The sequence below is a fragment of the Trichechus manatus genome, unplaced genomic scaffold (assembly GCF_000243295.1).
Source record: "Trichechus manatus latirostris isolate Lorelei unplaced genomic scaffold, TriManLat1.0 scaffold00026, whole genome shotgun sequence".
NCBI classification, from domain to species: Eukaryota; Metazoa; Chordata; class Mammalia; order Sirenia; family Trichechidae; genus Trichechus; species Trichechus manatus.
This window is the reverse complement of record NW_004443962.1, coordinates 11,896,444-11,909,841: the sequence shown is the minus strand read 5'-3', so window position 1 is coordinate 11,909,841 and position 13,398 is coordinate 11,896,444. Positions and strand designations below refer to the sequence as shown.

The 13,398-nt window shown below is 34.5% G+C and overlaps 1 protein-coding gene across 2 annotated transcripts in view; it reads left to right on the top strand.

Moving 5' to 3' along the window:
- The window catches only part of STXBP5L (syntaxin binding protein 5L), a 399,309-nt gene that overhangs the window by 84,155 nt on the left and 301,756 nt on the right, over positions 1-13,398 (top strand). For both annotated transcript variants that reach the window (XM_004373644.3, XM_004373645.2), the window contains exons 3-4: positions 5,231-5,312; positions 8,978-9,078. In XM_004373644.3, coding sequence (XP_004373701.1) covers positions 5,231-5,312; positions 8,978-9,078 — 183 coding nt within the window. The remainder of the gene's footprint in view (positions 1-5,230; positions 5,313-8,977; positions 9,079-13,398) is intronic.

The window sequence follows — 13,398 nt, the reverse complement described above, 5'->3', positions numbered from 1 at the left end:
TTTAAGCAGGGCATTATTCAGTTTCCATATAACTGATTTTTTTTCCTTGCTCTTCCTGTTGTTAATTTCTACCTTGATGGTGTTGTGGTCAGAGAAGATACTTTGTCTTATCTCAGTGTTTTGGATTTTGTTGAGGGTTGCTCTGCAACCTAAGATGTGATCTCTTCTAGAGAGCATTCCTTGTGCATTGGAAAAGAATGTATACTTTTCAGCTGTTGGATAGAGTGTTGTATATATGTCTATGAGGTCAAGTTGGATGACTGTGCCCTTTAACTCTTTTGTATCTTTGCTGAGTTTCTTTCTAGATGTTCTATCCTTTACTGAGAGTGCTGTGTTGAAGTCTCCTACTATTATTGTGGAACTGTCAATTTCTCTTTTCAATGTTGTTACAGTTTGTTTTATTTATTTTGGAGCCCTGTCATTGGTTGCATAGATGTTTTCCATGGTTACGTCTTCATGATGGATCATCCCTTTAATCATTAGATAGTGCCTCTCTTTGTCTTTTATTGTGGATTTTGTTTTAAAGTATATTTTATCTGAGACTAGAATTGCCACTCCTGCTCTTTTTTGGTAGCTGTTTGCTTGATATAGTTTTTCCATCATTTGATTTTTAACAAATGTACATCTTTGTTTCTAAAATGTGTCTCTTGTAGACAGCATATTGATGGATCCTGTTTTTTTTTTTAAATCTATTCTGTCACTCTCTGTCTCTTTCTGGGTGCATTTAAGCCATTTACAGTCAGTGTGATCATTAATAGGTGTGAGTTTACTGCTGTCATTTTGTAGTGCTTTTATTTTTTTTGTAGTGCTGACGTTTTCTTTGTTCCCCTTTCTCTCCTGTGCTAAATTCCTTCGTTTGTGGATTTTTTTCATTTGTTTTGTTTTTGTACTTTTTGTTTTTACTGAGACTTTATGTTTTTCTTCTTTATTTTGATGAGTAGGTTTGTTAACTTTCTTTGTGGTTACCTTGAGATTTACCCTTAACTTCCTAGTTTGAACCAGTCTATTATTACTTGGTTACACCTTGCTTTCCTCTGCATTAGAATGTCCTATATGTACACTATTTATTCCCTCTTTTATTGTTCTGATGTTTTTGTCATTTACAGATTAATCTCTATGGTTCCACATTGTAATTCTTTTGGTTTTGGATAGTCCTTGAGAGTTCATTTCCTAGGTTGGTATCTGGCTGGTACGATCTTGTGTCCTAGATTCAGGCTGTGGTCTGATATTGTTTGTTCTCAAACTGAAGGACTCCCTTTAATAATTTTTGTAAATTTGGTTTGGTGTTTACATATTCCCTTAATTTCTGTTTATTTGGAAATCTTAACTTCACCATCATATTTGAACTGGAGTTTTGCAGAATATATTATTCTTGGTTGGCAGTTTTTTTCTTTCAAGGTTTTATATATGTCATCCCATTGCCTTCTTGCCTGCATGGTTTCTGCTGAATAATCAGAGCTTAGTCTTATTTTTTCCCCTCTGTATGTGACTTTTCATTTTTTTTCAGCTGCTCTGGGGATTCTTTCTTTGTCTTTGGTTTTAGCGAGTGTGATTATGATATGCCTTGGTGATTTTCTTTTGGAGTCTGTCTTGTATGGGGTTCGTTGAGCTTCTTGGATGGTCAGCTTTTCATCTTTTGTGATATTTGGGAAGTTTTCTATCAGCAGTTCTTCAGTGATCCTCTCTGTGTTTTCTGTTTTCTCCGTCTGTTCTGGAACTCTGATACTCATAAATTTTTGATTTTGATTCTATCCTACATAATTCTCAGGGTTTCTTCATTATTTTTTTTTTTTTTCCTCAAACAAAGTTGTATCCAAGTGTTTGTCTTCAGTTTCACTGATCCTGTGTTCCATTGTTTCAAACCTGCTCCTCAGCCTTTCTATGACACTGTCCATTTCTGAAATCTTGTTTAACTTTTGGATTCCTAATTGTTGTTTTTTATGATTTCTAGTTGTGAATTTATTTTGGCTTTTTGTTCGTGTATTATTTTCCTGAATTCTTCCATTTTTTGGTCTGTATTTTCCATAAATTTGTCTGGTTTTTCCATGAATTTTTCTATTTTTTCCTCATTTTTGTCTGCTTTTTGCTTCAACTCTTGGATAGCTCTGAATATTAGAAATTTGAATTCCCTGTCAGGTCGTTCTAGTGTCTTCTACTGGAAAATCATCTGGTGTTTTATTTTGGACACCTACTGGAACCATCCTGTCCTGTTTTTTAATATGTTTTGATATTGTCTGCTGTCTTTGGAACATTCAGTAGTTATTTTCTTCATTTATTGATTGTAGATTTGTTTGTTTCATCCTGCTTTTTTGTTTTATTTGGTTATGTCTGAGTAGGCGGGTTGTGTGTTCTTTGTTGTTTGCTCGTTTGGGAGCATGATACTTTTCACCTCTTTGTCCAGTGGGTAGGGCAGTCACTCAGCTATGGAGTAGCAGGGCAGGTCCAGCTGAAGTATAGGGACTGGGATGCGTTGTCTCTGCCATGTGCTAGATCCGACAGGGTGGGCCGGGAATCAGTGCAGGGCACATTCCGGTAGGCCTTGGCTGTGCTGTTTGGGGGTGTGATGTTCAGCGTGTGGTGCAGGTAAGCGGAAAGGAGGGGGGAGGTTTTGATGTGTGGTACTAACATGGGTATAGGAAAGAAGAGAGAGAGAAGGTAGAAACAGGAGCCAAAAATACCAAAAAAGAAACAAAACACACACATACATAAAAGAGTGCTAGGAGAGCTTGCCATTGGAGTGGAAAAATAATAGACGAAGAAACGGAGAAAAACAAAAAGAAAAAGAGAAAAATAAAAATTAGAAAGAAAAGCCCCCAGCGATCCCTCTCGTGCAGCTGTGTAAACCAGGAAGTGGCTCCCAGGCCATGAAGTATGGCCTGGTAGAAGGAGCAGCAGAGAGAGGTGTCACACAGCGCCAGATATTCAGGAGACGGGAAAAGAAGGTAAGTATAGAGAGACAAGAAACTGAGAAATGAAGAAAGACAAAAAGGAAAAAAGAGAGGAAAGAAAAGAAATGCCTCCAGTGATCTCAGTGGTGCATCTGCACAGACCAAGGAAGTGGCTCCCAAGCTGGGCAGTACAGCCTGGCTAGAAGGGGCTCCCAAGCCATGAAAAGAAAAAGAAAACAAAGAAACAAGACAAAAAAGAACAAAGCAAACAAAAAAGAAAAAACAAAGCCCCGGAGATCCCACCAGCATGGCAGCGTGGACTGGGGATGCAGTTTCCTAGCCAAGCAGTGCTTCACAGCCTTTCAAGAAGAAGCAAAGCTGGTGCGTGGAGGCAAGTGTTGGAGAGAAAGGAGGGGGAGGTGGTGAGAGGTAGGGAAGAAACCAAAAGAATCGGAAAAAAGCAACACCAGCAACAAAAAAATGGCACTGACAGAGCCAGCCAGTGTGGACAGGGTGAATCCAAGTGACATAGAGCTGGAGCTCGTGTCTCCCAGCCAAGAGACTGTGGCCAGCGGGAAGCAGCAGAGGCCGAGGTTGAGGGAAGAAGGGTGAGGGGGTGCGAAAGCATATATTGCTGGGTACGGGGTGCTCTGTCTCCAGCTGGGAGCTCTGTGAAGCTGCTTTCCTGTTCTCCCTGTCTGCGGATCTCTGATGTGGGTGCGGTGAATCCAAGCGGCACAAACTATGCACTTCCTGCCTGTCTGAGCGACCGCAGCCAGCTAGGAAGTGGCAGAGGCTGAGGGGTGGGGGAGTTGGGGGGAGAAGGGTCTTTGCTGTGGAGGGATGGCGTGGTGCTTCCTTACAGTGCCATGTTTGCTCCGCCCGAGCAATACTCTGAATACTCTGCACAAAGCCCCTGAATTCTGAGGTTTTCCTTTTTGGCTGGTGGAAACACAAAAATTTCTTCAACCTCTGTAAGCACTGAAGATTGCTACCTCTTCTATCGGGATATTCTTTCCCCCATCTCAGATACTTTTCTCAAACCCATTCCCTGATCAGTACTTATCTGTAGATTCAAGGGGAGCACTCTGCAGATCTCTGGATATATTAATGTGTCACTCTTTTTATTTAATACTCTGCCATTTGAACTCTGTGTGTCCTTTGCCTCCCCAGACTCTTAGCTCTATCTGTTAAACTTAGTAAGCCTGCTAGATTCCTTATGGATCCCGCTCCCACCCCGCCCCATGCTCTCTCTAGGCAGTGAACTGGGGGCAATCACAGGGCTCACCTCATAGTTTTTTCTTCTCTTAGGGATCACAGTCATTCCCTACCTGATATTAAATGGCTGAAAACTGTTGTTAATTAAATTTAGGGCAGGTTTTTAATTGTTTCAGGTGGAATGGTAAAGCTGGCCCTTGTTCCTTCATTATGGCTGGAAGTAAAACTCTCATATAATGTACATACTTGTGGAAGGGAAGAAATGATAAATAAGTATATAAAAATATATCTTATCAATTCGTATACAATATATGCAAGTGAATTTTGTTTCACAAGTTTTCCTTATCTGTCTCCCCTTCCTTCTTTCCTCACTCTCTTCTTCCTTCTTTTCTTTCTTTCTTCCTTATATGTTATTTAGCTCTCTTCTTGTAATATACGCAATGACTCTTTTAATAATATGTTACTGTTTAGTTCCTAGTATCTCTTTGTCTTTTATTGTATTTATGCCATTTTTTCCATGTGGAAATTTGAGTTTTCATGTAGGCAAGTATTTCAATCTATTTATTTGTGATCTCTGGATTTTTAGTTATACTTAGAAGGTTTTTGTATACCAAGATTATCAACATATGTACATAAATGTATATTTCTTACTGATCTTCTTATTTCATTTCTTACAGTAAAATCCTTGATCTAAGGAGCAGCTGGTGGATTCAAACTGCCAACGTTTTGGTTAGGAGCCAAGCTCTTAACCACTGTGCCACCAGGGCCCTAAAATCTTTGAATCATTTGAATTTACTTTAATGAAGGAAGTGTTTAATCAGTTAAACAAATCTTAAATGGAATGAGGTGTGTTTGGATTTTCGATTCCTGTTTTACTTATGTGAAGGAAGCTGCTTCCTTTCAAATTACTTACTATCATTCTTATTTCATACTGCTGGAGTATTAGACACTGTTATATATAGTTTAATTTGAATCAACTAAGACTTAAAGTTTCAACTCTTTAGTTACAAAAGTAAAGATAATTAAAATGCAAAACATCAGTTGATAAAGAAGTGAGTTTTTTCTTTACTCAGTAATATTGATGCTTTTTAAAATGCTAGTATCCTTGACTTTAATTCTTTTAGACTTGGGAGACCTGGTGTTGACTGTTATTGCCAACATGAAAGTGGTGCGGCTGTCCTGCAGCTCCAATTCTTGATCAATGAGGTAAGGGATTTCTTTCTTTCCTTTTTTTTTTTTTAACTATTTAACACACCCACACACATTGCCTTAGTTGATGTAACATGTTTTATGTCATGATTCTAAATGCTTAAAGATATAAATGTTTGCAGTATTATTCATGGTCAGATTTTTATGAAAGAGTGTTCTTGTATCTATCAGTTCCTTAAAGTTTAATGGAAAAGTTTTGTGTGTGGCAGAATATCCTGTTATTATGACTATGTAGCATAATTTATAGATTAATTATTTAAATGGTTTTAAAAAAAACTAAAGTCTTTTGATTGGTTCACCGACCATTAAGCATTTCTTCTGTCCCCTCTCTTCCCACTAGCTTAAATTTTTTGATCCAGATCTAACTTCATGTTTTGTCATTATTTTCCATGAAATAATCTTTTCATTTATTTACTTGTGGACTCTTTTGTCTGTATATATCTCCATATTTATTTGTAGTTATAGCTTTTATTACGATTGGTAGTCTATGTTTTCACCATATTTATGGAACTATGGTGAGGAGGAACTCCCTACAAGTAAAGTATGTATTTATCAAACTCAGAAAGGTCACAGAGCTATCATTAATTGAGGGTTACTTAAGACTCTCTTGACTCAGATTTTTTCAGTGGATCCTGGAGTCTTTTAGAGTTCTTTTATGTTAAGTGAGCCAGTGAATGCAAAAAAGCTTTAAGAGTTTGTGCCACACAAAACTCAGGCTCTTAGCCAATTGAGCTCAGTGCCTTGGGAAAAAAGAGGTACCACTAGTTGTTTTCTTATGGCATTAATGACGATCTTTTATTCAATGTCTCCATTAATTTGTGTGTATATCTCTTTCTAAGAATTACAATAGTAAATGTGGGTAAAATGGTTCAAAGAAGTTCAATCAGAGATACTGGGGCAAGAAGAACTTGTGACATTTAGCAAATGTCCACTTTCCACCTCTCATGGCTCAAAAATCTTTCTTAGAAGCCTGTGAGATCCTCCTTATTGACAAACCTAGCAAATTTCACCTTGTAGGCATACTTGTTATGAGGTACCAAAAAGAGAGTGAGAAAAGGAAGAAAAGGGAAAAATAAACAAAATGAAACACTTTTATTGTAATAACTAGTCATTGGTATCTAAAATGTCAACTTTTTTGAGATCTCAGTGCTATTGTGTAGTTCCCAGTTGAGGGTCTCAGCCTTTTGTCTTCTGCATTGATATGTACTGGCAGGCATAAGTTGTTTCCATGAAATTTACTCTGGGATTGATCCACAGACAATTGTCTTTAAGGCTCTAAGATTGCTACTATGCTACATAACTAAGAATAAATAAAAAACAAGCCTTCAACCTCCTTGCATTGTTTACATTATCTGTCTTGAACTACTCACCCTGATCCACCGCACATTCAACTTAGAAACTTCCGAGTTTCTCACCCTAGGGCCAATGTTTCTAGTCACAGTTTTAAATTTTCACAGATCTTCACAAGCAGTGCTTCTGGTAAATTCACTTTGCTTTTGTAAAGGAACCCTAGACACTCTGGTGATGTGCTTGCTTTCAGGTGTTTGGTATATCTGGTGACTCTCAGTGGTCCTGTTCCCTTGCCTCCAATGATAACTTACCTCCCAGTTTTGTCATATAGATAGAATTAATAACACTGAGTTCCTCTCTAGATTTATTCACCTATAACACTAAGATTTTATTGAGTATATGCTGCTTTATTTTAATTCAATTGCCTTTAGCATTTTATATCTTTTGCATGGCGCATAACTATCCAGTATGGTGTTGTTGACAGATTTGTTTGTTCTTCTGGCAGTCCATGGTATATTCGGTATTCTTCACTAAGACGGTAATTCAAAGGTGTCAATTCTTCTTTGGTATTCTTATTCATTGTGTAGCTTTCACGTGCATATGAGGAAATTGAAAATACCATGGCTTGGATCAGGCACACCTTAGTCCTAAAAGTGACATCTTTTCTTTTTAACACTTTAAAGAGGTCTTTTGCAGCAGATTTGCCCAATGTAACACATCATCTGATTTCACGACTGCTGCTTCCATGGGTGTTGATTGTGGATTCAGTAAAATGAAATCCTTGACAACTTCAATCTTTTCTACTTTTATGTGTCAAACTGTCTAGTGTAAGAATGTTTTATTAATTTCATAGATCAAATCCTATCCTCATCCTTGCCTAAGTGAACTTCTACCTTCCTGAGAAATGAGATCAGTATCCTATATCTCAAAAAATCAGATGTAGTCATCAGTCACTTTCAAGCAATCCTTATGATTTTCCAGTTTGTATCTATGAAGCATTTGGGAACAATTTACTAATAAAACAAGCAAACACATACAAAACCCCACAAGGCATATATAAGGTACATTTTATCTCATGTTATCAAAGTGTCTATGAGTTTATTTTAAAACATGTATATCTATGTATACCTCTTTGAACATGTATATTTATATATAAGTCTGCAAATTATATAAATTTTTAAGCATTATTTTATGGATATACTCTCTGATTATGATTGATTTTTCAAGCTATTCTCTGAGACTAAAATCACACATACATAGTCTAAAAAAAACCATCATAGGATACATGATGACTTTTTGAGAAATTATTATGGGAGGGCATGTAGATTCCTATCTTCTCTCCTATAATTCCTAAAGAAGAAAAAAAATTCTAGTAATTCCTAGAAAGCTCTTCCTAGTATCTAAAATGAAAATCAGTTTGATATCTATGATTGATGTTGTAAACTGTGAAAGATTACTTGTAACACAGTACTTTAGCAAATATGAAAAATATTTTAGTTATCTTAGGACCACCATGGTTCTGCAAGATCACTTTTACAGAACACATTCAGTACTCTAGAGTAGCATCAGCATCTGTCATAGGGCAAACATTTACATTTTAAGCTGGGAAACTGTCCTTATGGTAAAAGTTCTGCCATAGTTTAAGGTGATCTTACTTAATTCCGTGAAATAAATAAATTAAGCTAATATACAAAGTCATACATGGCACCTAGTTATCTGCTCATGTTTTCTGCCATATTTAAAGGTAGGAAACAGCCTATTGTATTTGAAATAAGATTTATTTGTACTTAATGGTGCTCTATAAAAACAATCTTAGAATTATTTTTGAAGTTATATTAAATTCTAGTGGGAGAAATGTTTACTTTTATGATAGATTTTTGAAAATAACATAGGAAGCTACTTGGACTATAAAAAGTACACCAAGACTAGATTTTTAAGGAAGAATATTTACTTTCCAACTATACAGAAAATTCTTGCAAATAGAGATTTTTAATACAACCTGATTGCAGTTTATAAAACTAGGTTGGATTTTTACTTCTGTGTAAAACTGTGTTGTATATTGTGTGAATAGTAGCAACAACAAAGTAAATTTTATTTTTCCCAAAGAAAATACAAAAAGAATCCTTAAGAGTAACAATAACGCTAGCATAATTATGCTTCTCTAGTGGTAAATACGTATTCCTTTAGCAAGTAATCTTGACCATCCATATGCTGTTTTTCACTTGCTTTTTCCACTCTCAGCATTATTAGTCTTCCTGACTGAAGTATGCACAACTGTCCTTCCTTATATTTCTAGGTTATATGGCCACAAAATAACTGTTCAAACAGTGAAAAATTCAGTAAATTGCTTACTCACTGTCTTATTGTTCCAGGGTGCTTTGGTCAGTGCAAGTTCAGATGATACTCTTCATTTGTGGAACCTTAGACAAAAAAGACCAGCTATTCTTCATTCTCTTAAATTTAACCGAGAACGGTAAGACTATATGAGTTATTTGAACAATTTTTTAATGTAAAACAAAATTCTTTCCTGAGCAGCTTTCAGGTTAACTTTTAAAAGACATTTTTTATAACCTTAATAGCTAGAAATAATTTAGCATTTATGTTTGCTTTTATAATAGTTTATTTTCATATAAAATGCATTTTTGGTGTAGTTTCAGTCATCTACTAATGCGGAAAGGCGGCTAACCTTTTTGTTCTCCTAGCTGTAAACTAGGACTTCAACAATGACGTGTTCTTTTTCCTGGGCAAGGGTGATAAAAATCCAGACCTAAAATTTAAAAGCCAAGCAAATACTAAATGTATTTCTGTATACCTTTTGATCATGGCAGTTACCTCCTACACTCTAACCCTTATGCTTGAATTTTTTTTATGTTAAAAAAAATGCTGAGACATAATTTTAGATATCCAAATGTGTTGACACTAATTGCTGAGCAACACAAAACATCCAAGATTAAGTTTTCAAATTCATATTTAGAATCTGCCATTTTAGTGTGAAATGTTAATGATCACAAAGAGAAAATTTTATCACTGCATATGGGAAAAGTTATTATATTTTATTTGTAATAAATTGTACCAAATTGTAATGTTTCTAATGGTGGATTCAACTAGACCTAGAACATAACCTACATCCACTTAACTGACAATTTACCTAGAGATGAAGTAAAACTTGATTTTATTATCTGTCTCTTTAACTTAACTATGAAATAATCTAATATTTCGTTATTATTGGGAAAAAAACTCTTTGCAGTGAATGGGAAACACCATCACAGGAAAACTGTATGTTAATACAGAAATGGAAAGCTCTGTGAAGTAAACTAACACTGTTTAGCAAGTACCATTCAAACTGTGGAAAGTGAAGAATGGAGGCATTCACTCATTGACTGAGGGCACAGAATAGTGCTTGCTTTATTTTATTGAATGGTAATGGTTTAGAAAGAATCATCACTAACGGGTCAAAAGCTTAAGAAGGTAAACCTGTTTTTATAGGTGTGGTGAGAAAGAAGGATGGCATCTACACAGATGTTCTTTCTTGTTCTATACTTAGCTTTTTCTTCTTATATACGTACCGTACTGTCTAAATCATTAAACCTTCAATATTCTAAGTAATATTCATGATTGTTACATCTACAGTATTTTAGGATTCAACATCAATAAAAATTTTATCTATATCTAGTATTTTTGAGAGGGGAAGAAAGGAGAGGAATTTATGTTTTAGATATTTGTTAGAAATAGATCAGACTTCTTTGTATTAGACCTAAATTTGGTTATTTTATTTTAAATTTAGAATAAGTATTGTAACAGAAATTTCAGGAGATTGAAAGATTTAAAGGTAAACCAAGAGTTATACTATTCATTTTTCTTTACCCCCCAGAATATTACCTATTTAGATATTACTCTATTGATTGTATTCCTCTCTTTCCCCTCACAGTTGGAATGTTGAAGGGAATGTTCTGGCCCCTTTTATGACTTTTTTTTCAGGCGGAATTGATTGGTGGTGATAATTTCCAATCATAATTTTATTATCTCAGTTGTGAATTTAATAGTTGCACATAAAAAAGCAAGCTGGCAGATTTTGAACAAGTTTAAATTAATGGGAATTTTGCAAGCATTGCCTTTTCTAATTCTTACAAACACGATATTTATCTCTTTTTGAGAAATAGGCATAGATACTGTCATGTGACTTGAGAATAATCACTATTACAGTTTATTTATTTATTTTTCTCCAAGAGAGGAAAAAAAAATAGAACTGTATGGTGAGTCTCAGGAAGATTCATGTCTATAATGGGGAGTTTAACCAAGCATCTTTTGGAACAGCCTCCAAACCCTCTTAAAATTCTTCGATTAGCCATTTAACTACGTAAAATTTCTATATATCCTTATGCTTATGCTACATATATTTTAGTTTGTATAGTTTATGCTGTACATTTTAGTGCAGTTTATTGGGGCCTTTAGTCTTAACACTCTTTAAAGCAGCCACTAGCCCAAGATTGTTTAGAAATAGGCTTGGATATTCCAACTGCTTCTGGTGCATGATCTTTGAATTCCTTTCAGTCTGATTCTAAACCTAAATATTGAAGAGAAACTATCTTGGTTTCTGTGATGCACAATATGAATAACGAATAAAATCAAACATTCACATTTAAGTATATTTACACACATTGATATAAATTTGTGTGATGTTAGGGGATTCATAGAGTTGTTTTATATGGCTTTCAAGTGAAAGTCAGTAATATGTAGGCTATGATACACAGATCGTTAAATTATCTGTATTTATTATCTCAGAAGTTTTTTTGTTTTTTTTCCTATCTGTGGTGTTCTCCTAATTATTACCATAATAGTACTTCTAAGGAATATTAGCTAAACTAAAGAGAGGAACTATTAAGAACACTATAGCTTATGAAATCTCTAGCAAACTTGATCCATCAGAGTTGGCTTTTGGGGAAAATTATAACCCAAATTTAAAATATTTTATTGCTTTATGAATGTAATTTGAATTGTTTTTCCTTTAAAATTTTCTTGAGTAATTATTATCTTTGTCTGGTTTGTCATACAGTGAAGGATCTTCCTTCCAACCCTGTCCCCTGAACACTTAGTCCCCCTAAGCAGGGGCAAACAGCATTAATATTTCTTGTGTCTTTCTAGAGATTCATTATGTACATATATAAGCAAGTATATAAAAGATTTTTTCCTTTTTATGTACATATAGGCAAATATAAAGATATGTATTATGTATTTTTCTTTTGTTACATGCATTTAGTACCTTGCTTTTTTCCCTTTATGATATATTCTAAAGATCATTCCTTATCAGTACATCAAAAGTTTCCTTATTCTTTTTTTTTCTTTTCTTGTTTTTATTTGGTGTAAATTTTATTGAATCATCAAGAAACTGCATAAATATTAGTGTACACTTTGAATAATTTTACATCCATGTAACAAACACCCAAATCAAGAAACATATAATGACTAAAACCACAGAAACCCTTTCAGTCACTACCTACCTCCCAGATGTAATACTATACTGATTTCATACTCTATAGATTAGTTTTACCTGTTAATGACTATTATAAAAATGTTGTTACTGTATGCCATTGAGTCTATTCCAACTCATAGCAACCCTATATGACAGAGTAGAACTGCCCCATAGAGTTTCCTAGGCTATAATCTTTACAGGAGAAGATTGTCATGTCTTTTCTTCTGCAAAGCAGCCGTTGGGTTAATTCAACCCACCAACCTTTCGGTTAGCAGCAAAGCACTTAAACCATTGTGCCACCAAGGCTCCTTGATTATAGAAATAGAATCATACATATGTATTCACTTGTATCTGACTTCTTGTGCTCAATATTATATTTGTGAGTTTCATCCATGCTGCATGTAGGTATAATTCATGCATTTTCACGGTAGCATTCAGTTTAATGAGTATACCATAATTTGATTAACCACTCTACGTCAATTCCCTTTCCTATACCTGAAACTTTGTATTTCAGTTTTAGAAATAGCTTGTCAAATTCAGTAAAAACACTAGATGAGATTTTGATCAGAAATACTTTGAATCTGTAAATTGGTTTCAGGAGAACTTACATCTTTACAATACTGATTCATTCAATCTGTTTACATGATACATATGACTTATCATATATATGTGAATAATATATATCAATCTAGTTTATAGAATCAATTCACGAACATCATACATACACATACACAATATACACATCGATCGTGTGTGTGTGTGTGTGTGTGTGTGTGTGTGTGTATGTGGTATATCCCTCCATTTACTAAGGTTTTCTTTGATTTTTCTAATTAACATTTTATAGATTTGTCTTTACAGATCTTCCACATTTTTGTTAGGTTTGGTCTGAAGTATTTGATTTTTTTTGTTGTTTTTGCTGTGGTAAATAATATCTTTTTAAAATATTTTCTATATAGTTTTTATTTTTTATGTTGGGTTCACATTTAGTGACTTTGCTTAAATTCAATTAATAATTTGAATAATTTATCTAGTATAGATTTTCTTAGGTACACAATCATATCACCTTCAAATAATGACAGTCTTATTTTCTTCTTTGCAATTATATATATTTATTTTTTTATTACCTTACTGTACTATTAGGATCTTGTATTACTTATTGATTGTTATGTATTTTATCTTTTTAGGGGCTATTGAAAATGGTATTGTTTTCCTGATTTCCTTTCATCGTTCTCTTTACTGGTGTATAGGAATCCAACTGATTTTTGAATGTTTATCTTGTATCCTGCTACTCTGCTGAATCTTTCTATTAGTTCCAGTAGATTT